Raw genomic sequence first — 27,979 nt, 5'->3', positions numbered from 1 at the left:
CAGGTAGGTGAGCAGCTCAGCACCCCAAGCCTGTGGTTATGCTGCTGCCAGCCCACAAGAACAGGCTGGCATAAGATGAGGAATGGGGTCTGCACTGAGCATGCAGCGCCTCAGAACTAGGGCTGTCAGGCTTTATCCAGGCTTGTCTCGGCTTGCCTGGAGCTTTTGTTTGATTTACTTAGTTTGTAACAGCATCTAATTACCAAGTGGCCATTAACTAGTTTGGTTTAGTTTTGCTTCCCTTTTACAAAGGCATGGTGTGATGTCTGTTGTTTCTAATCCAAGGGTGAGAATGAGTAACAAGAAGTTACGCAGAATAAACCCAGGGGTGAAGGTGCAGGGTAGAGCAGTACAGGCCTGGAGGCGTGGGCACAGGGTGATAGCTGAGGCCTCACCAGCAACTCACCCTTGGGCAGTTCCTTACAGTGACACAAATCTAAGAGCTAGCAAAAATTTGCATCAGGGGTAAGAGAGTAAAGGACTAGCACCCAGTGTGCATGCAATACATCACTTACTATAAAGGCAGACATAACATGGAGCTGCACAGCAATAAAGAGAGGGGAGGGGTAGGATGTGCTAGAAAATGTGTAAAAGTGGCCCCAGTGGACTCAAGAGTGGAAGAAGAAATCTCCCTTGTGAACATCACACTCTTCCCAGCAAAGGCCTCAGGATACCAGCTACTCACGGTGACCTCCTCCCCACCTGAAACTGCCATCCTCAGCACCTCGAGGGCATAGGCCAGGGTGTGGGGGTGTGTGCTGTGTAACAGCTGTGACTGCAGTACTACTGAGATATGTCTTGTGGTAACTGGATACATCCTCAAAAGGAGGCAAGGCCCGCAGTACATCTGGGAGTGGAAGCTGTTCCCTGCCATGACCCCTATCCATGGCTGCTTTGCCCCCAGCTGAAGGAAGATGGGCTCTGTCACAGAAACAACCCTCTGTGGCTCAGCACCCCCAAGGATCCATCCCTGTTGTCCCTGAGGTGTGAAGACAGCCAAGGCCACAGGTAGCTGCTGAGCTTCACCCTCTGCTGCATGGCTAAGATTCAGCCAAAGGTGCTGAAGCAGTGCACAAGCCCATCCCCCTTGCAGCACGTGTGAAGGAAAGCAAACTCCTCATGGATCTCACTGATCTGCCTGGTGCTTTTCCCTCTCTGAAGACAGCTCTGTAACCCTCTCCAATTGCTCAGCATCCCACTGCTGGGAGCACCGAATAGTCACCTCTCAGCAACAGTACTGCTCAGCCACAGCCATGAGAGGTAGAACACGGGGTTTAAATACAGAGTAGGTCCCTGTGCAGCAAGCCTCACACACCCTATCAGCCCCACTTGGGCCCTGTTTCCTCTCCTTTTCCACTTTGACCTTCTGATCCTGGGGGGCTTGTACAGCTCACGCAAGCCCCTGCTGTCACAGCACTTCTGTCATTGCTAGGCCCTGCTGTGTTTCCCCTAGTAGTTGTGCCACAGGCACTGCACAAGGACTGCGCTCACCTAGCTAAAGGAGAACTGCAAGAAATGCAGCTGCTCCTAGCACCTCTCCATCAGGGAAACAACTAGGGAAAGACAAGAACGGGATGACAATATTGACACGAGAAGACAAAAGGGTAGTAACCTGGTGTGCTGGGAGCTGTCAGTCGGTCTGTGCATTTGGACTAGCTTCAGCCACTTTGTGCCTGAGCTCCTGAAATCCTTCCTGGAGCAGAGGAGCATTCAGGCCCAACTAGGGCGAAGGTGACGCTGAGGAGAAGTATACATTGTACCACCCCAAAAGTGACAGACTGGATGCCCCAAAGCATCCCTCCACACCCTGCATGCCATGCTTCCCCTTCTCTGGCCAAACTCAGCAGCAAAACTGAACGCTACCTGCGGTATGCAAGTACAGAGAGCACAGTGAGTACAGAGGGTATGCCCCAAGTGCGCTGCAACGCCTGTGTGTCACAGGCAGCACAGAACGGGTCTCCAGCAGGCAGGAGTGAAGTCCACGGTGGCCCAGGGAGGCCATTCCGCACTGACTGCAGGCAGCGTGCCCACCCTTCCCACCACAGCCTCAGGGAAACAGGACACCCCCTCCCCACCCTCTTCCGCAACCTGCTGCAGTCACTATGTGAAACACCAGCCTGTCCCCTACCCTCCATTTTCTCAGCAAGTATGGGGAATATTTACCACCAAAGCCCACCAAAAGAAAGACGTGTCATTTCATCACCAGTTTATAGCTGGATATCTTTAATGCTCAAGATACATCATGAAGCCCTGAGGAAGAAGAGGAAGAACCAGTAATACGAACTGCCCAAACCACCCAATGAAAGTCACATGGATTAACCCGGTTGTGGTGCCTGGGTGCTTCACTCCCCAATTTCAGACACAAACACCAGACACAGAGCAGGAGCATCGGCCCAGCTGGCTTACTGGAGCAACTCTTCCCTGTTCCGGTGTTACAGGACAGAGGGGTGCAGGCAGCACAACAGCTAGCCTGTTCCTCCTGCTCCACGCTGCACCATACCAGACCATCCCTCTGCCAGGAAGCTGGCCCAGGGCTGGGTATGGAGTCTGCCTGGGGGAACAGCTCCCAGGCCTCAGCACTACATAGATTTAAGAAAGGTCAATCCAGAGGACACCTCGTGTTTGCTAGGGCTGCCTTAAAAACCTGCAAGCTACGATGCCAGGAACTAGAGAGGTGCTCCCTAGTACCCACCACATCCCATGGACATCCCTAGCTTTTCCAGCCTGGAAGCAAATATTTCCTGCCAAACTCTGCCAGAGAAACTGCCTCTGGTCTTTCAAGTGACTTGGTTTATAGCATGAAAATGCATCGGCATGTGACACAGAACCACAGCTCCAGACACTATCACTCTGTAACCAATGCCCTTGAACGCCAGGTTCCGGCTCTTCACGTGCTGACATAATCCCACACAGAGGGATGGACTGACAACCAGAGAGGATCCTGGAAAGCTCTCTGCCCCTGGGCTGAATTTGCTGCAAACATGCAGCAGTCTCCAAAGTCTGTAGCTGGAAGTGGTACCATGCTTTCCAGAAAAGGCAAAAAGCTCTCCTGTACAGCATATACCCTGTACCAATAAACATTACACTCCCTGCCACACTACTGCTCCAGGCTCTGTTCAGTATTACAGAACTCTGCAACTGGAAAACACGGGGCATTTGCTTTTAACATTTTTGTGCTGGCAGAAGACATAACCCAGCGTCACTGCAGTGAGAGATGAGGACTTGGCTCCTGCACAGACCACTGCCAGGCAGGCCCAGCAAATCAGTGCAAAATAACGCAAATGAAGTCTATGGCACACTCAGAATTCAGTAAGCTTCACTCACTCCATGTAGTACCAGCATAGCATAGGTGAAGGTAAGACAGAAGCTCTGAAAGACACATTCTTTAGTTGTTAAAACACTTCAATACTTAAATAAGCAAATACTCTTATGTGCAAATTATGCTTAAATACATGTAAAACAAGTAATGCCACTCGGTGCTCTGAAGTGTACTGCTCCCAGCCACAAAGGCCTGTGCGGGATGGTCATGTGTGAAGTTCCTGGCAAGACCTAGACAGGACAGGCTACTCTCAATACTGAAGTGTTTTGGCAAGCACCTGCAGGTGACGTCACCTACTGACCAGGACATGAGCCACCATGAGCTCAGGTTTTAGTCTTCTGTGCTGCTGAATCCAAGACTTCCATACTTGCCACACAGTGAGGCAAGCCCTGAACAGGGACAGACAAAAGGCAACGATGCAGTTTGGAAACAAACACTCCTAACACTCCCCAAAAATGCAGTAACAGGTGTGACAGCACAGAGGTGGCTGGTCTTGAAATAGCAGCAAACTCAGCACTGGTGAGACCATCTCCCACGAACAGACACAGCACACAGACGCCACTGATAGCCATTTAATCTCTGCTGTGGCTTAGAACAGGCACGTGGATCCCACCAAGGTCAAACAGCAGCACCAACGGAAGGTACGCGTCACAGTCCACAAAGCAGAGTCCATGAACTGCATTTACCTGTCAGGCACCGTGTCTGCAGGTCAAACCGGCAGAGGGGGCCCACTGCAGCCCATTGAGCCTCTACAGCACATCTGCAAGGTCACACTGGCAGCTGGGGCACACCGCAGCCTGCAGAGCAGAGCCCACATGTGGTATCTGGTGGTCACGAGCTGTCTGCAGGTCGCGCTTGTGGAGGTCACATCACAACCACGTACCATGCCTGTCAGTTGCACTCCATGTTTGATGGTCATGCTGGCAGAGGGGTCAGGTCACAGCCCACAGAGCAGAGCCTGCACACGGAGCCTGCTGCTCACGTACTGTGGCTGAAGGTCACACCAGCAGAAGGGAACTACGGCAGCCTGAGGAGCAAACCCTGCATACAGTGCCTGCCAGCTGCACGGGCACAGGGGACGCCCCGCAGCCAGCTGCCGTGCCCACCGATGACTGTCCCACCACAGCGGTGGAGCTGGGTGGCAGCCCTGGTGGCTGCCCGGCCCCGCTGTCACTTGAGGCCGTAGAGGACAGCAAAACCCAGCACGAGGAGGAATCCAACGGACAGGTCGGAGAGGAGCCGGAAGCGTCCCTGGGCCGCTGCCTCCTCCCGGAGGAGGCGCAGCTTCTCCCGCTGCGCCCGTAGCACCTGCTCCCGCTCCAGCTGCTGCCCGTAGTGCGCTCGGTAGAAGGCGTCGAAGTCGAAGGGCGGGGGAACGGGCCAACGGCGGGCGGTGGCGGGGGGCCGGGTCGGCGGGGCCGGGGCGCGGGGGCCGGGGCGGGGGCGGCGGGGCGCCGCGCAGGTCCTCGGCGCTGAGGAGGCCGCGGTCGTACTTACGGCGTAGGGCAGCGCTGCCCAGCACCCGGTAGGCCTCGCTAACGGCGGCGAAGCGGGCGGCGGCGGCAGCGCTGCCGGCATTGCGGTCGGGGTGGTAGCGGAACGACTGCTCGTAGTACGCCGTCTTGATCTGCGCCGCCGTCGCCGTGGCCGGGACCCCCAGCACCTCGTACAGGTCGCGGCGCGCCCGCGGAGCTCCGCCGCCCGTCTGCCCGCCGCGGGACGGCGCCAGGGCGCGGCCGAGCCGCGGGGCCCGGGGGGCGGCGGGCAGGAGGCGCCGCAGGCGGCCCAGCGCGGCCGGCCCCATCGCACCGCGCCGCCTCAGCGCCCCGCCCGCCGCCATCTCAGGCGCAGGGGGGCGGCGGCGCGGCTCAGTGACGTCACGGCGGCATAGCGGGCGGCGGCGCGGCTCAGTGACGTCACGGCGGCATAGCGGGCGGCGGGCGCGGCTCAGTGACGTCACGGCGGCATGGCGGGCGGCGGCGCGGCTCAGTGACGTCACGGCGGCATGGCGGGCGGCGGGCGGCGGCCCGAGCACCGGGGCCCGCCCGAGCTGGTGAGCGCGGGGCGGCGGCGGGTGGGGGGCCCCGGGCCGCGCGGGGCCGCCGGGCCTCACCGCCGCCGCTCTCTCGTTGCAGTTCTACGATGAGGCCGAGGCGCGGAAGTACACGCAGAAGTAGGGCGGGCGGATCGCTGCGGGGCTGCCGGGCCGCGCGGGCGGGGGGGCGGCTCGTCGTGGGGCGGAGGGTGCGGGGTCCTGCCGGGGGGGCGCACCCCGCCGTGTAGCCGCGCTGGAGGCCTCCCACGGGGAGGGGGGCTGGCGGTGGGGCCGTCAGGCCTGCCGCGGGGCCGCGGGCCTGCCGTGAGGCGGGGGCGGGGGCGGCCCGCCGCGGGGCTGCAGCCTGCTGGCCGTGCCCCGCAGCTCCCGGGTGGCAGAGATCCAGTCGCAGATGTCGGAGCGGGCTGTGGAGCTGCTGGGACTGCCTGAGGACCGGCCGTGCCTCCTCCTGGATGTGGGGTGAGTGGAGGCCCTGACCTCTGTCAGGGCACGTGGGGCACCTGGGGGCCGGATGGGTGCGGGGGGGCGAGGGGCATCTAGGCCTGGCAGCGCCCATGGCTCTCTGTTGCGGGCTAAAGATCCATGATGGGTTGCTGGAGTGGTGTGGCTGGGCAGTATCGCCCTCAGACCGGGCCGTGATCCCAGCACTTTCCTCCCTTCAGCTGTGGCTCTGGGCTGAGCGGGGATTACATCTCTGACGAGGGTCACTACTGGATTGGCATGGACATCAGCCCTGCCATGCTGGGTGAGCAGGCCTTCCTCCCCTGTCGCCCTTGTCTCACCTCAGAGGTGGTCCCCAAAGGTGTGGGCTGGTTGCCTGAGCCATGCTCTGTTCTGTGCAGATGTGGCCATGGAGAGGGAGGTGGAAGGAGACCTTCTCCTTGCAGATATGGGTCATGGCATTCCCTTCAGGCCTGGCATGTTTGATGGCTGTATCAGGTAGGTTTGTGTACATAAGTGAGCTCCCTTGATACTCCACATAACTGCATCATCTGTACAGTACACATGGTCTGCTTATGGTGTGTAGCAGATGAACGTGACTGTCCTTATCAGTAGTTCTCTTTGCTCCATGCAACTTGACTCCACCTCTCTGGGATAAGCTGCTGAGATTCTGGATGGTTGAAGCAGCTTCCGACAGCTGTTTCCCAATTGATGCTTGTCTTGTTTTGTGCTGGTGAGCGAGGAATTTTATTGAACTAAATAAAATAAAAGGGGGGGTATTGTCATTGCCTACTCCGAGGAGGAAAACGGAAAGTATGTCTGTACCATTGCTTAGCTGCAAGGTCAGTCCCTGGATCAAAGGTCTGATAGCTGGTTTTGGGATGAAGAGCTAGGCGAACGGGACAGCAACACTCTTCTTAGAGAATACTACAGAAAGGTGCTGGGACGGAGCAGGGATTATCTGTTGCTGAACTGAATGCTCTGTTTGGGATTGCTGATAGGCAAAACCTGCGTAGCCATGCAAGGGCCACAGCTAAGCGCTTGAATAATTTGAACACCTGGCCTAAAGGGGATGCTTCAGGATTCTTTTGTGCTTGGATAACTACTGTGCCTTGTTGGGCTTTGGCATAGGCTCCAGAGGGGTTCATGTAACTGCAAAATAGAAGGCAAAGCTACATGGAAAAATGAAATTGTTTCCCTGAAGCCTAACGCATGCCTAGTGCTGGAAGTAAGCTCAAAAGGAGGGAGGCAGAGAGGCTCTGCAGAAGAATCAATGGCTCAGTGTCCCAGGGATCTTGTTTTCTTTCTCAGTATTTCCGCAGTGCAATGGCTTTGTAATGCTGATAAGAAATCGCACAGCCCTCCGAAACGCCTGTATCGATTCTTCTCTACTCTTTATACTGCCTTGGTAAGTGTCATACTCTCCCAGTCAGGCCTCTGCCTACTTTTACAGTCTCACTGGTGCATTTTAGCAAGATATTTTAAGTCAGGTATTTACATAAATTCTGCTCTGAAATGGAGGACTGGCAGGAGCACCCATTTCCTATCTCCTTGCCTGCCTGCATGGTGTCTCATGCTTCTCAGATCCCTGCTGTTACCCCCCGTACCTTGCTGTGCTGTGAAGGAGCTGGCTCTGCAGATTGAGCAGCTCTCCTGGCAGTGTTCTCCAGGAGGCTCTGGGGAGGTGGCTGCTAGTGTCTGGGCTAGGAATTGGGTGACTAGAGGGCCTGTCTGCGCTGAGACACGTTTGTGATTGATTTATTTCCTGTAGGCCCGAGGATCCCGAGCTGTCCTGCAGCTGTACCCTGAGAACTCGGAACAGGTACAGGACATTAGTCAGTGGGGGAGAGGTACAGGCAGAGCCAGGCAGAGAAGTCATTGCTGTTTGAGGCTCTAAATGCATCGTGTTTCTCCATATTGGGTCTGTGTGCCTCTCCTTCCCGCCATCTGTAAAACTCTTCAAGAGCCCAGAAAATTCCTATAAGGAGAGTGCCCTATGCAGTTTCTGTTGCTTCGCAGATTGTCTTGGGTTGAGCCTTAAAATCAAATAAGTTGGCAGGACACGATCTGAATCTGCTGTCCTGGATTTTTCCCCTGTGACAGGGTTTGAAGACTGGCCTGCAGTCCTAAGCACTGTACTCCCCAGGGCTGGGAAATCTAGCCCAGTGTCCCTCTTAGAGAGTCTGCTATGCCAATTAACCCAGACTAGACTGAGCAGCCGGGAAAACCAAACAAAGGCAGCGGGCCGGTGTCCGAATGGTACTGCAGAACCAGGAGCTTAGTGCAGAGTTCAAAAGGAGCAGGAATGACCCATCTTTGGCATCTGCAGTTAGCTCTGGTTGAGCCCAGAGGTCTCCTGGGCATTGCTGGTGGTTGACTGCTAAGTAACTTCTGCACATGCTTCTTTTTCCAGCTGGAGCTCATCACAACCCAAGCCATGAGAGCTGGCTTTACTGGGGGAATGGTGGTAGATTACCCCAACAGTGCCAAAGCCAAGAAGTGAGTTGTGTCTCTTCGTGTGTGTTTGGGGTGAGGCCTGGGTAGCAGTGATTATTTTTTTTCAAGCCGTTCTCTCTCCTGTGATACAGTCCTGGACAGAGGATACAGCTTAGGTCTGACTCTGTTATAAACAATCCCAGTTGTGTTTGGGGAGTGGGAATCGCATGGATTCCAGCTTCATGCTCCTTATTCTTGTTCTTTCAGGTTCTTCCTTTGTCTCTTTGTTGGGGCATCTGGCACGTTACCGAAGGTAAGGAGCTCCATGAGGCAGCAGAGTTGCCTTCCTGGCTGCTGGGTCATGTGGAAGCCAGGCAGCTCTATGTGCAGATGTGACTTCATTTATATGTTTAAACATTTTTTGTGAGTGTCACCAACTCCTGCTGTCCCTGAGATCTAGTTTCTTTTATTTATTATATATTCCAATTAATTATATATTCCAATTACTGGAAGACGAGTTTGTTCCTGCTCCAGTCCTTCCCCTTGCAGCGCCTTGGGTTCCCCTTGATTTAGAAGGAATGACCGTTAGCTGTCTCTCTGCCAGAAGAATGTAACTTCCCAATTTCGCTTTTCAGGGCCTTGGTACTGAGTGTGCTGATGGAGAAGAGATACACCAGGCAAAGTTCACCAATGAGAGGTATCGTGCAGGGGGTGAAGCTGCAAGTTCTCCCCAAACAAGGGGTGTGGGGATATAAGGGCTGGGTGTTGCTGACTGACAACCACAGCACTGCCATGTGAGAAGGGACTGAAGGGACGGGATTGGGAGGACCCTTGGCAGCCCGGATGGGTACTGCTGTGTTTTATTGAAGGGCCCCAGACACAAGGAACAGTATGGGTTAATTGGAGGGTTTGTTGTGGCATCATGAGGCTGTTGTTGTTGCATAGTGGAGAGATGGGAGGGGCAAGTTTTACAATTCTGGTGATACCAAACATGGCTTTTTTTGTTGAGGAGCTAGGCTTCTGTGTCTGAAGCCTGGTATTCCCTTTCTTCTACTGTCAAATTCTTTGCTTACCTCTGCTTAGCTGTGGCCTGGGAGGTTTCTCCTGCTGGCCAGGTCTCCTCCCATGGTAGCGGTGCAGGGAAGATCCCCTCTTGCAGCCAGTGGGAGAGACGGAGAACAAAAATCAGAGGAAAGTCGTCATGGCTGCCAGAAGCTTGTGGCTGCCATGTTTTCCTGCCTCTTACACTGCTGTTCTCTGCTTATTTACTCCAGAGGGTACCTGGTCTTGGAAGGCAATAGCAGAACTGGCAACTTGTTGGGAAGCCAGAGGCTTTGTCTACTTTGTTCAGAGTAGAGCAGATGAGGGGAAGGTGGTTGTGCTTGAGCCCGTAATTCCCCTCGAGATCCCACAGCCCAGCATGCTGCTGGTGTCAGATGTGACACAGGGGAGTGCTGGCCTGCTGCAGCCTGTGCAGGGTAGGTATTCCTCAGGTCAGAGCTGGGGCTGGAAGCAGCTTCCTCCCCCACTGCACCTGGAGTTGGACTGTTTGGCCACCTACCCCAGTGCTGGCTGAGCTTTCATCCCAGGAGTGGTGGGAGGGGTACTCGCTAGTTGTATGAGGCAGAGGGCATGCCCCGTTCTGGGTGGCAGTCCTCCAAGGAGGAAAACTGCCCCCCACACCTCAGTTCCTCTCCAGCTGCTGTCTGCTTTCTCTGTAGGACACGGTTCAGAAACACCAAGGGCAAGTCTGTGAAGAAAAGCCGGGACTGGATCCTTGAAAAGAAGGAGCGTAGGCGACGACAGGGCAAGTAAGTTCAGCTGGATCCTGCTTCAGCTGAGGCTGACTGTGCTGGTCTGGCCTGCTGTCACCTGTTCATACTCCTGCCACAAACCCACTTCCCTTTCCCTCCCGGAATGACCTGTAGATTGTGCTTAGTTGCTCTCTGCTTTTCTCCACAGGGAAGTGCGAGCAGACACAAAATACACAGGTCGAAAGCGCCGCCCTCGCTTCTGAGTTGCTCTGGACACTGCTGACATGGAAGATGGTGTGTTGGTCCCTCCAGTGAGCCTCCCATGGATGGCACAGATGGGCATCCCAGGCCTGGGACTTGCTGGGACAGGTCGTGGTGGCTCTTGGAGCTGTAAACTGGCTCAGGTGCTGCCGAACAGCCAACTAAAGTTTCTAGCCCTGTTTTTCTGGTGAAGGTTGAGTGGCAGACAGTGCTCTGGCCTTTTGGTGTCTACAATACCATTGCTTATATTCCTGAGAGTGCGGTGAGCCATCTGGAGCTCCAGGTGAGCTAGAACATTACATCCAGCCTCCTCACTAAACAGTTAACGAGTCAGGAGTGTTGCTGGTCTCCTGTGTCCTGCCCTCAGCGCAGGGGAGTACTGAGGTGGGAATGCAGCATCTAGTTCCCTGCCAGCTTGCCCTCTGTCTGCAGGCAGGGAGTTGGGCAGTATAAGGGTGCATATCCGGTGAGGGCAAATCTTGCCCCTGGCAGAAGTGTTTTTCCTGTGGCGATTGCGCCTGTGGGTGCTTTCTGTCAGGCCCACCATGTCTGCTTTAGTGCTCCCAGGGTGCTGGGGCTGTCCGCACCCCAGCACTTGCTCCCCACCACCTCCCTTCCCCTGAAACAGAGAAGTGCCAGCCAGAGCTTTACAGTTACAAATGTTTATTCTACATAAAAATTCCACAAAATGGGAAGCTGTCTGCACCCAAAGCTTTGGGAGAAGAAAGGGTGGCTAGCAGGGAGGGAAAGGGTGAAGGAAAAAAGAGGCAACATATAGTGTCATCCAGTCCAGTGAGACAGAGCAAGCCAGGGTCAAGATCCACATAGAAAACAAGGACACTTAGCTCACAGTACAGCAACAGTACAACTCCACGGGGGGCTCGGAAAGCCTTCAAGTACATTAATTACAAAAAAAAACCAATCCCCAGTTTGAGTGCAAGCTGTGCGTGCCCCACACTGCTCATGAAAATACTGCATCGACACACTCCTGGCGCTGGGAGGGCAGGTGGCACTTGGAACAGAGGTGGTGTAACCCAAAAGGACAAGTGGTCTGAGGTTGGGAGCTGGAAAGAAAAAGTGGAATGTCTCCGCAAAGCACAACCACACTGTTGGTGATTTGGTCTGTACATGCAACGACGGGTAGGTAAAAAGGAACGGAACGGGGCTTCCCGTAGTGCAGGGGTAATTATTGCACCAAAACACCCTCCCCTCACAGCGAGGACAGTGTGAGCCTGCCTGTGTGGCACCAAAAGCGGCCTGCTCCTCTGCCTCCCTCGTGTCAGAGCCTGGCACCACCGCTGCCTGCAGGGTCTCAGCAATGTGCCAGTAGCAGAATCGCTAACTGTGGCCCCATCCAGCTCCCGCTGCTGGGGTGCTGCTGGCAACGGTGGTACCAACAAGGAAGGAGCAAGTGCCAGAATTCCCCCCAGTGCTTTTCTTGGCCTTGTGCCTTGACTGGGGTGGGCCATAGCCCTGATGTCACGTGAGCTTGTGCCACAAAAGCTGCTGCGTGGAAGAAGAGTTGCCTTGTGCTAGCGGTGGGCGTTGCTGCAGGGTGAGAGCCTGAGAGGAGCTTTTTTGCCTGCCTGCCCAGGAGCAGCCCGGCCAGCAGCGTTATTGCTTCCCGGAGGGGGCCTAGTGCTCTTGCTGGCTGAGCAGAGCAGAGAGCAGGCTGTGGTGGCAGGGAGCTGCCTGGGGCCGGAGCAGTGACCACTCGTGCCATCACCTCCAGCTCCCTGTCTTGGATTCAGACACACCACCGAGCAAGGACCCTGCCCATGCCTGCCTCCTGCCCCGGAGAGGGGGAGCCAGAGCCGGCCTGCCCCTGCTTGCAGGGGCCCCAGCGCCCCAAGCCCTTTTGCACACGCAGGCTGCAGTGCTGTAGCTCGCATCACTTGTGGGACTGTGAAAGAAGGGGGCTCCAGTCTTGGATGTTCCCGTGGCTGGACCCACTGGGGACTTGGGCTCAGCAGGGCAGGGGACTGGGCTGGACACGCTTCCCAAGGGCAGCTGAATGCAACTGGGGCTGTAGTGTGGGACCTTTGGTGACAATGGCAAGGAAGGAGCCACGTCTGTGTTGCTGCACCCAGGGAAGGCAGCACTGTGTCTTGGCTACAGCTCGCAGCCTTTCACCTCACACCCATGGGCACCACACACAGGGCCAGCGCCCGTGCTACAGCAACCAGCCAGGGTGGAGGAGCACAGGGCTGGAGCAGCACTGGCCTCTCTACACTGGAAGCAGGGATGTGACATGCCTGCAGCTGGAGTACTCTGCCATCAAGTGCCTTTTTCTGTAGCCAGCATCTGGGCTTGTGTCCAGCCCCTATCCGAGTGTGTGGTGGCTGTGAGCTTGGCTCCAGGTGACTACCCTGCTCTGGGTTCCTCTGTGGTGCCTTGGCATGTGCCTGGGCCAGCTGGAGCCCTGGAGTCTCTGGAAGAATGTGAAGGCAGCACCTTGACTCCGACCCAAGGGAAATGGACAGTGGCAACACAGGGTTCCTCCAAGCTGCCAGCAGGCTCAGGCCACACCACAGCAGCTGCACCCGTGTAGCGGGTGCAGCAGAGGGCATGAGGCATCCAGCCGCTCCCACAGTACCCCACCAAGTGCAGCTGCTTCACTGGATGGCCCAGGGGATAAGCAGGCAGAAGGGCAGTGTGCCAGGGGGAGGTGGCAGAGGGGCAGGCAGACATTGAAAGGTGAAGACATGAAAGGGGCAGTCAGGCACTGCCCTGTTCAGGAGCTGGTAGGATAGAGGAGGAAAGCTGCTGCTCCTAGCTTGTGGGGGGTGGGGTGGGGGCTGAATGCAGCAGGGGCTGCTCCTGGGACCACAACAGGAGAAAGTCCAGCTGCCTCCAACCCCCAGCCACGGGTGCCAATGTTGAGGAGTGAGGCTGGACGCAGTCCTCCCAGGCAAGCACTGTTGGCATCAGAGCCAGCCCCAAACCTCAACAGCCAGAGCCCAGGCCTGGGGGCAGCAGCAGCCAGGGCCACCACGTGCTAGGGCTGAGAACAGAACCGTGAGGCTTTGGTGCAGGGTGAGCAGCCAGTGAAACACACTGGCCTTAAAGTACCTGTGCCATCCTTCCCTGCTGGGCCAGCACAGTTCCCTACGTGGCCTGTCCCCATCCCCAAACAACTGTGGTGGCCCCATGCAGCAGCTCCTCATCCCACGCTGCTCCATTAGGCATCCACTGCCAGCAGCAGCACGTCCAGCCCCTGTCACCCACATCTGGGCGAGGGCTTGCCTAGGGAGGGGGCAGCCCTGCCATCAGCAGGGCAGCAGGGACAGAGCCCTGAAGCTGGCAGGAACAGGGGGAGACTGGGCCTGGCAGAGCGCACCCCTGGGGAAGGGCCCCGTGAGAGAAGCAGCCCAAGGAAAGCTGTTTGCAAGCACAGATGCAGGTGACAGACATGAGCTCTGGCTGGAGGTGATGGGGAAGCTGAGGGATGTAACCGGGCACTGTGCTCCCAAGGACCCCTAACACCCTTCGTCCATCCCTCCTCATCCTCGGCTGTCACTAACACAGGCTGCCCAGCACAGAAGGAGCAGCAGTGCCCAAGGGCACCTCTGTCCCCACCTGGTCCCAGCCAGCCACCCAGGCTGGAACAGTGATGAGAGCTCAGGTTCCCCTGTCCCGGGTCCCCTTTGTGCCCATCACCGTCCCCTGCACCCTGCCCGCGCCCCGGGGCCGGCGCTCCCTCCACACAGACGCACCGCACCGCACACACAGCGTCACAAACAACCATGCATTAGAAACTGAAATGCTGCTGGGAGGCTCCGGGGCTGCGTGGTTCGCTCCGGCGTGGCTGCGGCCCCATGGCACGCGTGGCTCCATCCACTGCACACGAACAGTCCCGTGGGGTGAGTCTAGCCGAAAATGCCGCCGAAGGTGGAGGCAATGACAATACCCAGGATCACACAGCAGATTATGATCATGATCTTCTTCTGCTCAGGTGTCCCAACACCGGCAGGGAGAGAGGGGAGAAGGGACCGTGAGTGTTGGGGCAGGCTGGCCTTGAGAGCAGGGGGCTGTGACCTGTCCTGGTCCTGTCTGCCTGTGACAGGCTCTGAGCAGCACCCTGGGAGCCAGAGGAGGTCCAGTCCAGCAGCCCTGACGCCAGGATGGGCACCCCAGCTCTGCTTCAGCCCTGGGCTGCCAGAGCTGCACTGGTGGCCCACAGGTCCCTGAGCTGACAAGCTGGTATGGGACCAGGTATGGGAACTGGGACAGGCAGCTGGCACAGTGCTCAGCGTCAGAGCTGAACCATGCCTTTTCTCTACTTTTTTTTGGCAAGGGACATGGCTCTCACAGCAGGCCTGGCCCACGGGATCCACCCTGTCCCTTGACCTCCCTGACAAGCAGCACCTCTGCCCTACCATTTGTCATCGGCGCTCACGCAGCGTGAGCCAGGGAGCTCTGCATCAGCTGGTGCCACCAGCAGGACCTGCACTGCACCCGGTGGTGTGGGGTAAAGCAGTGCCCAGGCACCCGTGAAGGGGCGCCAGGCAGGGTCTGACCCCAGGATGGAGGCAGCAGGGGAGGACAGGCCCCAGCCAGTGCCATGACTCACCCGTCTGGCTTTGCTCTGGTACTTCACTGCTTTTTTGGTGTCAGACACAGCCCGCTCCACGTAGTCAACCGAGTGCTCCACATTGTACTCGATGCGGTCAATCATCTCACCCTGCAGAGCGGGGACAGAGCCCACGTGCCCGTGCATGTGCAGACATGAGCTCCTTCCTGCTCTGCTGCTCCTCTGCACACGTGGAGGTCACCCTGCCCAGCAGCCCTGCACAGGAGAGAGAGGGACTGTCAGCTGCCTGCAGGCAGAGGATGCCCCGGGGTGGAGAGTCCAGACTGAAGGCTCTGTCCCAGAGGGCTGAGACCTCTGCACATCCCAGCAGGGAGGTAAGCAAGGGTGAGGGTCAAAGGAGTTCCCCAGCCTGGTCCTGGCCTGGTGGCCACCCTGTCTGGTACCTCGGGTGACATCAAAGCTGCAACAGGATCTACACTGACACCGTGCTGCATGCTGCCGAAACCAGAGGCGTGGCAGGGGAGCAAGGACCACACCAGCACCGCCACAGGGGATGCTCACAAAACCACATACATGCAGGGGCAACCACTCTGATCCACACAAGTGCCCTGGCTGAGAGCAGAGAGCCCCAGAGTGAGGGTGGTGAGACCGGACTGCAAGGAGTCCTGCCCTGCTCTGCCCCCCCAGCTCATGGGGACATGGTCCCCTAGCCTGTCCTCCTCCTTTGTCCCCATCCTGACTGCACAGGGAAGCAACCAGGTCCAGCTGGAGACAGAGCCTGACAGTTCATGTGACCGACAGACAGGGTCAGCAGGGGTGGGCAACTTGAAGCCCAATACCTCCCTGCACAGCCCAGAAGGAAGCAGGGCTGCAGAGCCAGGGGTCACGGCCAGCACCTCTGCAACGCTCATTTCTCAGCCTAATGCTGGAAAGCACGGGGACGATGAGTCTTGCAAGCCCAGGGGTGCTCTGTTGTTACCATCTCCAGCACTGACACCAGCACCCCACCAGGCTCCCTGCTGCTCCCTGCCTTGCCTCAAGCTGCTGCTTCTCCTTCCCACCTGTGCCATGCCTGGGGCGGAGCAGGCAGCTGCCAGCACTGCTGCCAGCCTGGCACCCCTCTGCTCCTGGTGCCAGCAGCTCGGAGCCTTCCACCCCGCAGGGCAATGCAGGGTGCTGGCACAGTCTAGGCCCTTAGAGCAGGGCCTAGAGTCCCCCACATCTGTCCCCCAAGGCAGGCAGGCAGGATGAGGCACCAACGCTGCCATGCTGCGTCCACCCTTGCCCGCCTGCCATGGGCAGGCCCTTGTGCCACGCGAGAGCCAGACATGCAGGGTGCAGCCATGCAGAGCGGAGCATGCAGCACTGGAGGGGGCTCGGCGGGGCTTTACCTGCCACTGATGTCTCCTCAGGCCGTGGCAGCATGGCGGGCAAGAAGCGGGGTGAGCAGAGACACTGGAGCATGTGCCTGGCTGCGGGCCCAGGCACCGCGGGCTGGGCACAGCCAGGGGCAGCCTGGCAGGACCACCAAGGCTGGCAGCACCCTGAGCTCACCTGGCACGGCCCGGTGCTCCGTGGGAGACTGAGAAATCTCCACCTGCGTGGCAGCCACCAACTGCCCTTCTCCAGAGCCCATCACCGAACCTCCCGCCCTGGGCACACAGCAGCCCCCGGCTCTTTGGCACAGAGCGGGTGGCTCCAGCCCTGGGGAGCCCAGCTCAGCCCCGGTGGGGGCTGCATCAGTTCCAAATGCAGTTTTTCCCCTCAGCACCCATCCAGGCTGGGGACCACCAGCAGCTCCATCACCTTCCAACCTCCCCACACGAGCCAGCCACCGGGCTGCAGTGTCTCCCTACCTGGCTCTCCACCAGCATGGCCATGTCCATGAACATGTCATGCAGCTCTCGGATGCTGTTCTCCAGTTTGATGATCTCACTGTGCCGTGTCTCAATCTCATTCAGTGCTTGCTTGGTGATGTTTGAATCCATAATGATCTGCAAGAAGACAGAGCCACTGAGCAGCATGCTCAGCCCCTCAGATGCTGGGCTTAGGGGCACCAAGAGCAGAAGCCCCAGAGCACCTCCAGCCAGGCAGTTGTTTGCAGTAAACCCCACCCCATCCTTCAGCCAGGACACAGCCCCTGCTTAGGCAGCACCCTCAGGCCAGACCTGAGCACCCACGCCCCACCTCCTGCGTGGGCTGTGCTCATCACTCCTGTACTGGGGCCACTGTGGCAGTACATCCACCAGGCAACCCCCACCCCAGGACGAGGGGGTTGGTTTGGCTTTAGCCTGTGCTGGTGCTTACCCCGGAGGAGAAGATGGCTGGGTTGCCACTCTCGAGCATGTCCTCCAGCTCCTCACTGGTGGTAGTCCTGCCAGCTGCAAGTGAGACAACATGGGTCAGCCATGAGCCCCCTGACCCAGCTATGGGTCCTGCAGCCCTACTGCAAGGCTCTGCTGGCTCCATGGCATCTCCCAAGGGTAGAACGGATCAAAGCTTCCAACCCCAAGAGCATGCTGTAGTGAGGGGCTGCAATCTCGCAGCCTGGCTCCGTACCAGATTTGTGACCCCTCTTTTTAAGGGAGTCAAACTGCCAGCTTGGCCCAGCTCACCCAGGCCTGTCTGTCCCTCCTGGTCAAGCTGCCCATTCCTGCAGGGCAGGGAGTGGTGCCAAAGGCCCGACAGCCACCAGCACCCGGTTGGCAGGCTGTGAAGGAGGAGGGATGGAGAGCAGCAAGCCACGAGCAGGGATGCTCTTGGCAAGCCCCATCCCGGGCCAGATCAAGGCCATGAGGACACTGGTCTCAGCAGGGCTCACTGGCCTGGCAGCCGCAGTTGCTGGGCTGCCTGAGTTTTAGCCCTGCAGCTGCATAACAGGAACCAGGCTCCATCCTTCCCCCTGTGTCACAACCCCCCTCCTTGGTCCCAGGGTGGTACCTTCAGCCCCACAGCTCCTTTGGGAGCAATTCACCTATTGTGCGTGGTTGCTTTCCCCTCTCCATGGACATACTCTGTGCTGCTACAGAGGCGAAAGATATTAATCACTCTGTGGGTTACACTGATCCTGCACCATTAATTATAGCATATTCTTCAGGCTAACAGCCAGGCAGGACCTGTGAAATTACAGCGCTAAACGGAGATGCCGGCGTCAGACAGGCTTTTCCTGGGGCTGCCCAGTGGAGTGGGAAGGGTGAGCAGGCTGCCTGCAGAGATGGCAGGAGACATCCCACTGGTGTGATGAGGAGCGACTGCGGGCGGACAGGCAGGAGCAGCTAACACAATTTTACCAAGCCTGACAAACCCAACCCCAGCAGAAAGGCAGGCAGGGAAGTGTACAGTGCTCCCCCATGACACCCTGCCTGCAGGCTCTGGCAATGGCATCAAAAGGGGGAGAACATCCTCCAGGGTAGGTCCCGGGCACCTCTGAACAGGGAGATGGAGGAGACATGGTAAAGCACAGGGACAGTCCACAGGACAGTGCTCCCTGCTTCCAGCAGTGCCACACCAGGGGCTCAGACCAGGGAGGTGCGTGAAACCTTTAGCCCAGTCCAGACCTTCACCACAAGTGTGTCAGTGCTCCAGGGAGCACCGCAGGGGGCCCTACCTTACCTGGCCACCACCCTACAGCCTTGGTGCGTGCTCCTACCCTGCCTGGGGAGTTCCTCCAACAAGGACACCTCCACAAGTCATTACACATCTTCACACGGTCCTGTAATCCCCGGTACCAGCACAGATTGGGGGAGGGATGGATGGACGGACAGACGGATGGACAGATGGATAGAGAACAGCTCTGAGGAGAAGAACTGGAGGATACTGGTGGGTGACATCAGCTGGCAATGTGCACTTCCAACCCAGAAACCAAGTGTCTCCTGGACCTCATCACCAGCAGTGTGGCCAGCAGCTCAAAGGGGGGGACGCTCCTCCTCTGCTCCACTCTCCTGAGACACACACCCCTGGAACGCTGTGTCCAGTTCTGGGGTCCCCAGCACAAGGCAATGGTTTTAAGCCTAACAAGGGTGGGGTTAGGTTGGACATAAGGAAGAAATGTTGCACCATGAGGGTGGCGGGACAATGGCACAGGCTGCCCAGAGCAGCTGTGGGTGCCCCATCCCTGGCAGGGTTCAGGGCCAGGTTGGACGGGGCTTTGAGCAACCTGCTCTGGTGGGAGATGTTCCTGCCCACAGCAGGGGGGTTGGACTGGACGATCTTTGAAGCTCTCTTCCAACTCAAACCACTCTACGCGTCCATGACCCTGTGACATGACTAAAATAAAGATCCAAAGTCCCAGGAGACAGGACTAGAGGCAAGCTGTCATCTTGAATGTAGACCTGAGCCCACCCCTGGAACAAAGGCACAGTCAAGGCCTTTGTCTAAAGACAGGAACCTCAGAAGCATGGCTCAGCTACGGGCTGGGTGGCCCAGGCCTGATCTTGCACAGCCCCTGGACCCATGGAGAGAGGTAGAAGTCCTGTGTGAGGCTGGTCTAGACAACTAACACCTGTTAGTGCACCCAAAGCCCTGAGAAGCTTCTGGTTTGCAGCAAGAGAACAACCTGACCGGTCTGCACCCCATGTGAGCTCAGTGCAGCCTGCTCACAGCTGCAGGTGAGGGCTGAGCTCTGCCGTCTGCACACTCATAGGTCTAAGGAGCTGCATAATGCCAACATCCCCTTGGGATGATCACCCTCCACACCTTCCCCAGCTCCAGGAATGGTCCACAGCCCATTTCCAGTGACTGTTACATGTTTTAGGATGACACAGCATCACTCCCACCAAGGATGATGAGCAACACCTACCTACCAGCTCTTCCCACCTGCTGGCTCCTCACTCTCAGCTGAAACCCCCTCAGTTCCAGGAAAGGAGAACAAGGGCTTGAACAGCACGTGTTTACAAACACTCCTGTTGACTGTGCTCAACTCTGAGCAGTCACTGGCACAGTGACAAGGAGGAGCGTGCCAGGCGCAGTGTATCAAGGGCTACCTGCTCTGCCCAGTTCAAGCCCTTGAGACAGCTCCGAGGGCAAGCAATGGGATCAGCTTCAGGAGATGCCACATCTCTCACAGACAGAGGTGGGATGGGATGCAGGATACATGCTCTCACCCCGGCCCTCACCACCTCCTTGGTACCCTATTCCCCTATTGCAGAGTGCGGGGCCAGTAAAAGCTGCGGTGAGGTGAAACATAAAAGCAAAGACATCACATGGATTAACAACTGGCCAGCCAGGGCAGGCTTGGTTAAAAAGGCCAAAGGCTTGTCAGGAAGGGCTTGCTTTAATGCTGAGCCAAAGCAGGAGGCCAAGAGGCTGCATCTCACCTACACCATCCAGCACATTTGCCAAAGCCATATAGCTGATCCGCAGGACCCCACAGGACTTCCCAGGGAGTCCACTGCCTTCTGGCTAGGTTTCCTGGTTTGGAAAGGCTATTGTTAGCTCCTCAACAGCAATAAAATCAGATGAAAGTCTGCTAGATACATGGTTGATCTGCTGCCCACATCACCACAGAGCTACTGCACAGCCACAAACAGGAACAAAAGGACTGTGTCAGTGCAAGGTGCCCACAAAGGGAAAAGAGCCTGGGGGAAAACCCCTGCCCTGAAACTTGACAAAACACTGGAAAATCACGAGAACTGGACCCCTGCCTCCCTAGAGAGCTCTAAAGTAAATCTTCCTCTTACTTGGCATCTCTAGAAATTAAAGATTTCTGGGGAGAAGCAGCTCTGCCAAAGAGCAAAGCAGCACAGAGCATTGCTGGAGCTGCAGCTACGAGGGAGAAGCAAACTCAGCCCTGAGCTGGCAAGGAGAGAATGGCAAGAGATGATGAACAGGTCACGGTGCAGCAAGGCCATCAGAAGCTCTGGGACAGGCAGAGACATGAAGCCACTGAGGAAACTTTCAACCCCAAGGCCACTGCCTTGGCCTTGGGACCTTGAGCTTGGTCTTACCTAAGACCCCAAGGTCCTTGGCCCTGTGATGCCCAACTGGATGGAGCGACCACCCCCGTCGACCAGTTCCCAGGGGATGCAGCAGAAGCAGTTCCATCAGGGCATGCAGGACCCTGAGGAAGCTCCCAGTGCTACAGCTCACCCCATCACCCAGCTGACACCAAACGCCAGCTTGCCCAGTTCTGCATGCCAGACACTCTATAAATAGTGAAGGCTCCAGGCAGCTCCGGGCTGCAGAAGTCAAACATGCCATGGCTGAATTAACTTCAGCGGCTCAGCTGTGCTCCTTCAGCTTGCAGCATCTCTCCTCCCGGTGGCAGGGCTGCACAAGCACCCACACAGCAACAGCTAGGACTCAAGTTGGAAACACTGAGGACAAGGCACCTTCCCAAGGTTGGGTTCATCTGTCTGGATCTGGCTTTCAAGCTCTTGTTAGATACAAATCCACGCAACTCCTGGAGAGAGGGACAACACTGCCCTGTCCACCTGTGCTTGTAGAGGTAACGGGTGCGAGTGACCCAACCCCCCTGGCCATCCCCCAGCTCAGACAGCCCTAGCACTGCCTGCAGTGGTGTTGGGATGAGCAGACTTCAGCTGTAAGAGCCTGCCCAGCACACCACAAACTGCCCCCCACCTCCCTGTCCCTCAGGACCCCTTCTGCTCAGCCAGGGCAGGGCTGCAGGGGCCAACCTCCAGCGCTGCGCAGGCATTTTCACCCAACCAGACATTTTTAGCTCAGACAAATCCCACGTTTTTTTCCCCGAGATGAAAGTGTCACAGGAATCCTAATTAAGGCCATTTCAGCACCAAGGGCTCTGGGACCACCCTAGGCTGCCCAGAGGAGCCACTGTGGCCAGAGCAGCCCCCCTACCCTCTTGGCTCAAGGGCAGCTTGGGATGCACCCGCAGCCTACCCCTTCTGCCCATCAGTTAACCGGGTCTTGCACACTGGGACAGGGGCTGATTAATTCTCATAGTGCCTTTGGAGATGGCAGATGCTTTATTTTTGGCTCCTTGGTCTCGCACATAACAAAACTGTTCATAAAAACAAGCAGCGTCTGTGCAGCACCTCCACAGCTTCAAAGCTGCACACCCACCACAGAAAGCTCCTCCAAGTTTCAAATCCAATTTTTTCTGGAAGCAAATCCTAATTAGATTTAAGATATCATTTCTCATAGCAGACAAATTGGAGATGAAAAAACCGAAGGAGCAACACCTCCCACCACAGGCACTGTGGAAGCTCGTGCCTGGGGAGCACAGCTCCCAGCAACAGAAGCAGGGACACCACTGGGGGAAGGCACGGTCCAGCCAGAGGACAGCCCCCGAGCATCTGTCCTGCCATCACCAACCCCAGAACACGGCGCATCCTGCAGTCCCTCCATGGCATGCGCAATCTCTGTGTGTTTGGGAGCAGAGCAAGTGAGTAAGGGCAGGGTGAGGACAACGATTATGAGAGGCAGAAGCGGTGGGAGAGGACATCCACTTCGTGGATGGCTCAGTGTGTGCCAGATGGGCCAGAGTGATGGCAAGGGCCACTGAGGCACAGCCTCTGGCACACGCAGACATAGCAGTGCCTACACAAGGAGAAGGGGCAGATCATGAGGGCTGTGGGGAGCCCCAGGAGGTGGCTATGGCCTGGGGCAGTGATGTCGCCATTTCTCCTGTGACTGTCCTATTTCCAGAGCAAGAAGCAGATGCAGTCAGGACAGAGAAGCTCACCATGGCACTGGAAAGCCTCCCCTGAACAGCTGAGAAGCCCTTGCTCTCATACTTTCAAAACCCCAGGGATTTACTGGCTTTGCTGTCAGAGCTCCTGGCACTTTCTATCTTTGGATTCATGAGCTGAAAATGAGAGCTGAGGATTTCGTAGAGCTTTGTGCAGTCGCCACATTCCAGCTGAGCTCCATTCAGAAGAGTCTGTTCAAGAGTCCCCAGAGCAGCAGGGACTGACGGGACTCACTGGGACACCCCAGGACAAGCAGACCCCTCCACCCAGGAAGCACTGCTGATAAAGCCTCAATAAGCTTGTTGCTTTTGATGAGCCTTTCTGCCAGAAGAGATTTTCCGCTGTCCTGACAGAGGAACCCAGCTTTTGCAAAGGACTACGCCCAGGATTGCATACCTTCCCAGCACAGAGCCCATCCTACCTCCGCATCTGCTCCAAAGCTCCACCCCAAAAGGACAGCAGGTCCCTCACCATCGCTAACTAGATGCTAACTCCTTTGCACGCAGACTGCACCACAGTGAGCCCTAAGCAGCCTTTTACTTGCACCCCATCAATACTGACAGCCGGCAGGATGGACAGAGCAAAGACAAGTACAATTTAATGTATCTCCATAATTTAAGCAGAGCAGCAGAGTTCTTCCAAAATCCATGCGTAGAAAAACAAGAGGAAGGTTTCTTTCAGGTCTGCAGACAACTGAGGACCTGGCTGAGTCCTTTCAGATCTCCTCCTTTCTCAAAAGGGAGGCGTAGGCATACCTTAAATTCACATTTACATTACAAGCCATCCCTGTGGCTGGGTATCACCTACAGAATGACGTTCACTGACAAACAAGTCAGTCAGCTATAGTGACACATTCATCATCCTACTTTACATTAAACGTCAAGCTCTTGTTGAGCCTCATGTCAGTCAAGCTTTCCATTCAGCCAGTGTAAAACATTTCTATTATTATTATACATCCTAAAGACTAATCTTAACAGAGGAAAGGCTTGTACAGCCAAGTCTCCTTCTAGCCCTCCACAGAAACTACCACACTGCAGTAGCACCCAGATTCCCAGGTATATGCAGCTCAGGAAGGACAATCCCACAGGTGACCTTCCAGGACACCGTTCTGAATCAAAGATCTCCTACATTATTATTTGCACCGAGTTGTGAAAAGGAAGGAAAGCATCCATTTGTTGTGAGAAAAGAAACCCTAGACTAGCACTCAGACTTTTTCATTTGAGCACAAAAGCCCACGATGCTTCTCTGACAATGAGATTATTTGCAAAAATCTCTTAATTTCTGCATGCTCTGACTTCTCCCTTGCTTGCTTATTATTATTATGGTGGTGGTATGGTTCTTTTTTGATGGGAGATGACCACATTTCTCTAAAACTAACCAGGTTATCACTGACTGCCCAGAAGAACCGCCAGGAGAGCAGGTTTTGTGGACAGGCAGGACAAGACTTATGCTAAGTGGTGGGCCCTGGATGGGAGAGATCTTTGTGCCATGGTGCTGACAGCCTCAGAGGGTCACCTGGGGCCCACCTTCAGCCAGAAGACACCAATACTGCTGCTAAGAGCCATCAAGGTCCTGAGTGCAGGGAGATACCTGGGGCACACACTAAGGCTCGTGCTCCTCCTGTGGCAAGGGAAACTGCTGGGAGCAGTGACTGCCCCCACCTCTAAGCTCACTTCTCTGCTTTTGTGTTCAGTTCAGTTCACCCATGATGAAAAGCACCCAGAGGAAAGGCAAGGCAACACATGGGAGTCCAGAATTCCCGCTAGCTTCCTTGGGTTTAAATTCAGCTGCAAACAAGGAAGGATTTCCTCTCCCTGTGCTCTCTGCACTCTCTACACAGCATTTAAGCAAATCTGAGGGGAGTTTTTGTGCTTTGCTGGAGGTGGTTTGACACTGAAATGCAAGGTACCACCATGTGCCTATCTCCCAGCAGAAGCTGTGTCCCAGTTGCTCCCATGGGTGCACACACAGCCCCTGTGCACCCCCAGGTTTTCACAGCAGAGCTCTGCACAGCTGCAGGAGGAGCTCTGATCCGGTGAAGAGCCGGTGCAGGATTTGGTCCCATGGTGTGCAAAGCCCAGCTGCATCCCCCCTCCAGGTTTACTCACTGATCTCCAGCTGCCTCTGAATCCTGCCCTTGCAGCGCTCCCGGTAGTCAGTCTGCGTGGCATTGTACTCCGACATCACCTCCACGAACTTGCGCGACAGTGTTGAGTGCTGCAGAGGAGAGAAGAAGAGACAGCACAGGTGAGGGTCCCACAGGGGGAGAGACCTGCCAGCCCTGAGCATCCCCCACACCCCCAGCAGCCCAGAAAGCATTTCTAGCCCAAAAGCTGCTCTGAGGAGTGTGACGAAATGCAAGGGGGCAAGTGGCAGCAGGTAACATGGCCCCAGCGGGGTGGACCGGACCTCTCACCCAAGCCCAATGCAAGCACAGCCTTCAGCCCCCAGAGTAACCACTGGGATGGGGGCAGACCTGTGGGTCATGGCTGGCAGCACCCTCCTCACGCCACACCACAGCTTGTGCCCAGGCAGCCCAGAACCAAGACCACAAGAGCGCCCTGGGCCAAGCTCTGCCTGCCTCTGCCGCGCTGCCAGGATGTGCTGGACCCAGCACTGGTGCAGGATGGACCCACAGCAGTCACTCTGCCATGCCAGAGGTGGGCAGGACAGACCCGGGGGACCCCGTGCCCTGGGGCACACAGGCTGGGCTAAGGGGACAAGGGCTGTCCAGGGTAATTGTCCCCACTCTGGAAATACAGTCCCACTTTGCCTCCCCATGCCAGAGGGCTCCCCTAGGCACCAGCCCTATGGGGTCCCAGGGGTTGGCCACATGCCCCAAGGTGAGTGGCTGCCGGCCCGCGGGGGGTGGTGTGGCAGTGCTGTCAGCCCCCACACACGGAGACCCTCATCTTAGTAGGCTGCTTTCCATTCTACAGGAAATGCACCGGAAAACCTTGGAATTGCACCTCATCAGGGTCCTACTGAAAACGCTAACTCCCCTCCAGTGCTGGCTATTGTCCCCAGGGGGGAAGCTCATCCCTGCATGAGCACCCACCCTGGGGCCTGACCTGTGGTCTGATCCAGCTGCCAGGCTGAGCACAGCAAACAGCCCTGAACATGTTCCAGGAAGGGCAAGACAGAGCATCACATGCATCCTTCATCCAAACACTGGTATCTCTTCGTGTTCTGTATATAAAGGGTTATAGAACCCTCTCCCCAGTATGCCAGAAATTGAGTTTCATAGGATCATGAACTCACAGAATGGTTTGGGTTGGAAGGGACCTTCAGAGACCACCCAGTCCAACCCCCCTGCCATGGCAGGGCCCCCTCCCCCCAGCCCAGGCTGCTCCCAGCCCCGTCCCACCTGGCCCTGAGCCCTGCCAGGGATGGGGCACCCACAGCCGCTCTGGGCAGCCTGTGCCCATGTCACCACCCGCGTGGTGCAACGTTCCTTCCCTCTGTCCAACCTAACCCCACCGTCATTCAGTTCAAAGCCATTGCCTTGTGCTGGGGACCCCAGAGCTGGAGCAGCGCTGCGGGGGGCTGTGAGGAGAGCGGAGCAGAGGGGGAGCATCCCCTCCCTTGAGCTGCTGGTGATGCAGCCCAGGAGGTGTTTGGCTTTCTGGGCTGCAAGTGCACGTTGCTGGCTGATGTCCCATTTGTCACCCACCAGTCTCTCTAAGCCCTTCTTCGCAGGGCTGAAAGCCTCCCTTTCCAGAGAAGGCAAATCTGGTGCATGTGTCTTAAGTGAAGTCAAATCCAGTGCACGAGTCTTAAGCAAAGCCAAACCCAATACTGTGTCAAGAAAGAAATGCTTGTGCGCTTCTTCAATCATGCAGCAGAAGCAACATCACGCGACTGATGGGACCAGCCACATCTCACACCTCCATCCTGGGCACTCAGCATCACTCACACGCGATGGGCACCCACAGTAGTGCTGCAGGGAGACAAAGCCTGTGTTACCCCAACCTCACCCTATCGACTGCTCATGCAGCCCAGCCTGGGGAGCAGGGAACACGAGGAGATATGGAGAAATGGTGGAAGGTGAAAGGAGAGGAGATGATGGAAAAGGGATAGGAAAAGACAATACTCAGAAAGGATCAGCAGAAAGACATAGAGAGACTAACCCAATGAAGATACCCCCCATGAGTGTTCCCCCTGGGACTTTCAGGGCCACCAGCATGGCCTGAGCTCACCCTTAGACAAACCGAAGGGCTATACCCAGCACTGTCGAGCTGGAACAGCTCCCAAAGTCTGCACAAGGAGGGGCAGGCGGAACACAGCATCTCTGCAGGGTCAGACATGCGTGGCACACACTGGCACTCGGATGCTCCTACCAGATGTTGGTACACCTGGAGCAGCCTCAGCCAACACATCCCCACCTCCAGGACACGGCACCGGCGACATCTTGAAGATATACTTGCACTTGCTTTGCAGCTATTCTAAGCAAGCAGCAGCTCAGTATTTATGGCAGAGACTTAAGACTCAGCTCATCTTATTCCTCCTCCGCTGGCAAACGACACACAAAAGCCTCCTGGCAGCTTCAGCTTGAGCAGGCAGCCTCTGCTCGAGAGGTGCCCAGCCCAAGGCAAGGTCAAAACAGCTCCTGAGCATCGTGGATTGAAATCTGGCAAAAAATGTGATGTGCCATCTAAGCAATACTTCTACCTTTTCAAAACTGTTTTCCTAAACTCCAGTTCATTCTCATTCAGCTGAAAAGTATCAAGGTATTTTGATCTGCAGCCAAGTATAGCCTGGGTGTTGAATGACACCCCTTCCTGCTAATCAGTATACCATGCCATACCTCTTTGACTTAAGAAGTTATTTAACTTGGTGTTTATTTTGTCAGACTGTTATTTTATGTTCCCACAGGCATCCCACATGTCTACAAAATGCACTTGATTTTTGAAGGAACACAGAGTTTCATGCAAAACAGGCTGGAAAAAGCATTTTAAATGGCTTTCACTCATTACATAAAACTACCTGAATATTCAGAGTAAATAAAAACGTACCTTGCATTTGAAAGAAATTCACTAAACAGAAAATATTAACTAAAGCTAGGGAATGGGGTTGTTTCACCCTGGGCCAGCAACTCTTCACTCCCCAAACATGGGGCAGACAGCCCAAGTTGCTGAACGACCAAGCTGGATTTCCAAAGAGCTCATACAGCCCTGGGTACCCACAGGGGGCTCTGAAACTCCCACAAAGCATAGACTGAAACCTGGAACCTTGGCCTTCAATGTTTTTTATTAAAAGAAAGACATTTCTGAAGTGCTCATCCCATGGGGAATCCCAGGGAAGATGCTCACCTTCCTGCTGAGCCTGTCAGGGTTACAGCAGGGAGAGAGGTCCCACTCCTGAGCTCCTACCGGCCGGGTTTGTTTCAGTGTTTGAACTAGTTCAAACTATTCTCTAGTGAGGTGAATATTTCCACTGTACCAGGCAGACAAACCAAGCCCCAAAACAACTACAGCAAAAGCTGCTCTGAATTACAGGGACCAAAAT

At 56.2% G+C, this 27,979-nt stretch overlaps 3 protein-coding genes and 1 non-coding gene across 7 annotated transcripts in view; 2 read left to right on the top strand and 2 right to left on the bottom strand.

Moving 5' to 3' along the window:
- Positions 1-4,364: 4,364 nt before the first annotated feature.
- Positions 4,365-5,174, bottom strand: DNAJC30 (DnaJ heat shock protein family (Hsp40) member C30). Its single transcript, XM_040613147.1, is given in 2 exon segments — positions 4,365-4,745; positions 4,747-5,174. Coding segments are annotated over 2 exon segments (669 nt in total). The 5' UTR covers positions 5,160-5,174; the 3' UTR covers positions 4,365-4,489.
- On the top strand, positions 4,588-10,598 carry BUD23 (BUD23 rRNA methyltransferase and ribosome maturation factor). Of its 3 annotated transcripts, none has more exons than XR_005830665.1 (12): positions 5,277-5,372; positions 5,455-5,492; positions 5,739-5,834; positions 6,038-6,120; positions 6,218-6,314; positions 7,128-7,224; positions 7,588-7,638; positions 8,230-8,315; positions 8,520-8,565; positions 8,888-8,949; positions 9,527-9,730; positions 9,974-10,009. XR_005830665.1 is itself a non-coding variant. In XM_040613121.1 (12 exons), exons 1-12 carry the CDS (start codon positions 5,325-5,327, stop codon positions 10,267-10,269), a joined length of 849 nt encoding a protein of 282 aa, XP_040469055.1. In that variant the 5' UTR covers positions 5,277-5,324; the 3' UTR covers positions 10,270-10,598. The 3 variants fall into 3 exon arrangements, 2 of the variants coding, with proteins under 2 accessions (XP_040469068.1, XP_040469055.1); XM_040613121.1 differs by lacking the exon at positions 9,527-9,730 and adding an exon at positions 10,215-10,598 and having other exon boundaries at positions 9,974-10,063; XM_040613134.1 differs by lacking the exons at positions 5,277-5,372; positions 5,455-5,492; positions 9,527-9,730 and adding exons at positions 4,588-4,663; positions 10,215-10,598 and having other exon boundaries at positions 9,974-10,063.
- Positions 9,366-9,502, top strand: LOC121082811. Its single transcript, XR_005826142.1, has one exon.
- Positions 10,599-10,913: 315 nt separating the features above from the next.
- STX1A (syntaxin 1A) overlaps positions 10,914-27,979 on the bottom strand; it is an 88,045-nt gene continuing 70,979 nt past the window's right edge. The window contains exons 6-10 of one of the 2 annotated variants that reach the window (XM_040613099.1): positions 24,580-24,688; positions 17,109-17,182; positions 16,658-16,795; positions 14,841-14,951; positions 10,914-14,214 (exon numbers count right to left, since the gene is read on the bottom strand). In XM_040613099.1, coding sequence (XP_040469033.1) covers positions 14,137-14,214; positions 14,841-14,951; positions 16,658-16,795; positions 17,109-17,182; positions 24,580-24,688 — 510 coding nt within the window. In that variant the 3' untranslated portion in view covers positions 10,914-14,136. The other variant, XM_040613108.1, reaches the window with a different exon arrangement.

Source organism: Falco naumanni, chromosome 1 (assembly GCF_017639655.2).
Source record: "Falco naumanni isolate bFalNau1 chromosome 1, bFalNau1.pat, whole genome shotgun sequence".
NCBI classification, from domain to species: domain Eukaryota; kingdom Metazoa; phylum Chordata; class Aves; order Falconiformes; family Falconidae; genus Falco; species Falco naumanni.
The sequence above is the reverse complement of the archived record's forward strand: the minus strand, read 5'-3'. Positions and strand labels throughout refer to the sequence as shown.

Bases quoted from the DNA above. Each gene is read 5' to 3' on its own strand.
- BUD23 (XM_040613121.1), top strand. From the start codon at position 5,325: ATGGCGGGCGGCGGGCGGCGGCCCGAGCACCGGGGCCCGCCCGAGCTG. The intron at 7,639-8,229 runs GTACAGGACATT...TTCTTTTTCCAG, and splicing joins ACCCTGAGAACTCGGAACAG to CTGGAGCTCATCACAACCCA. The intron at 8,950-9,973 runs GTATCGTGCAGG...CTTTCTCTGTAG, and splicing joins GCAAAGTTCACCAATGAGAG to GACACGGTTCAGAAACACCA.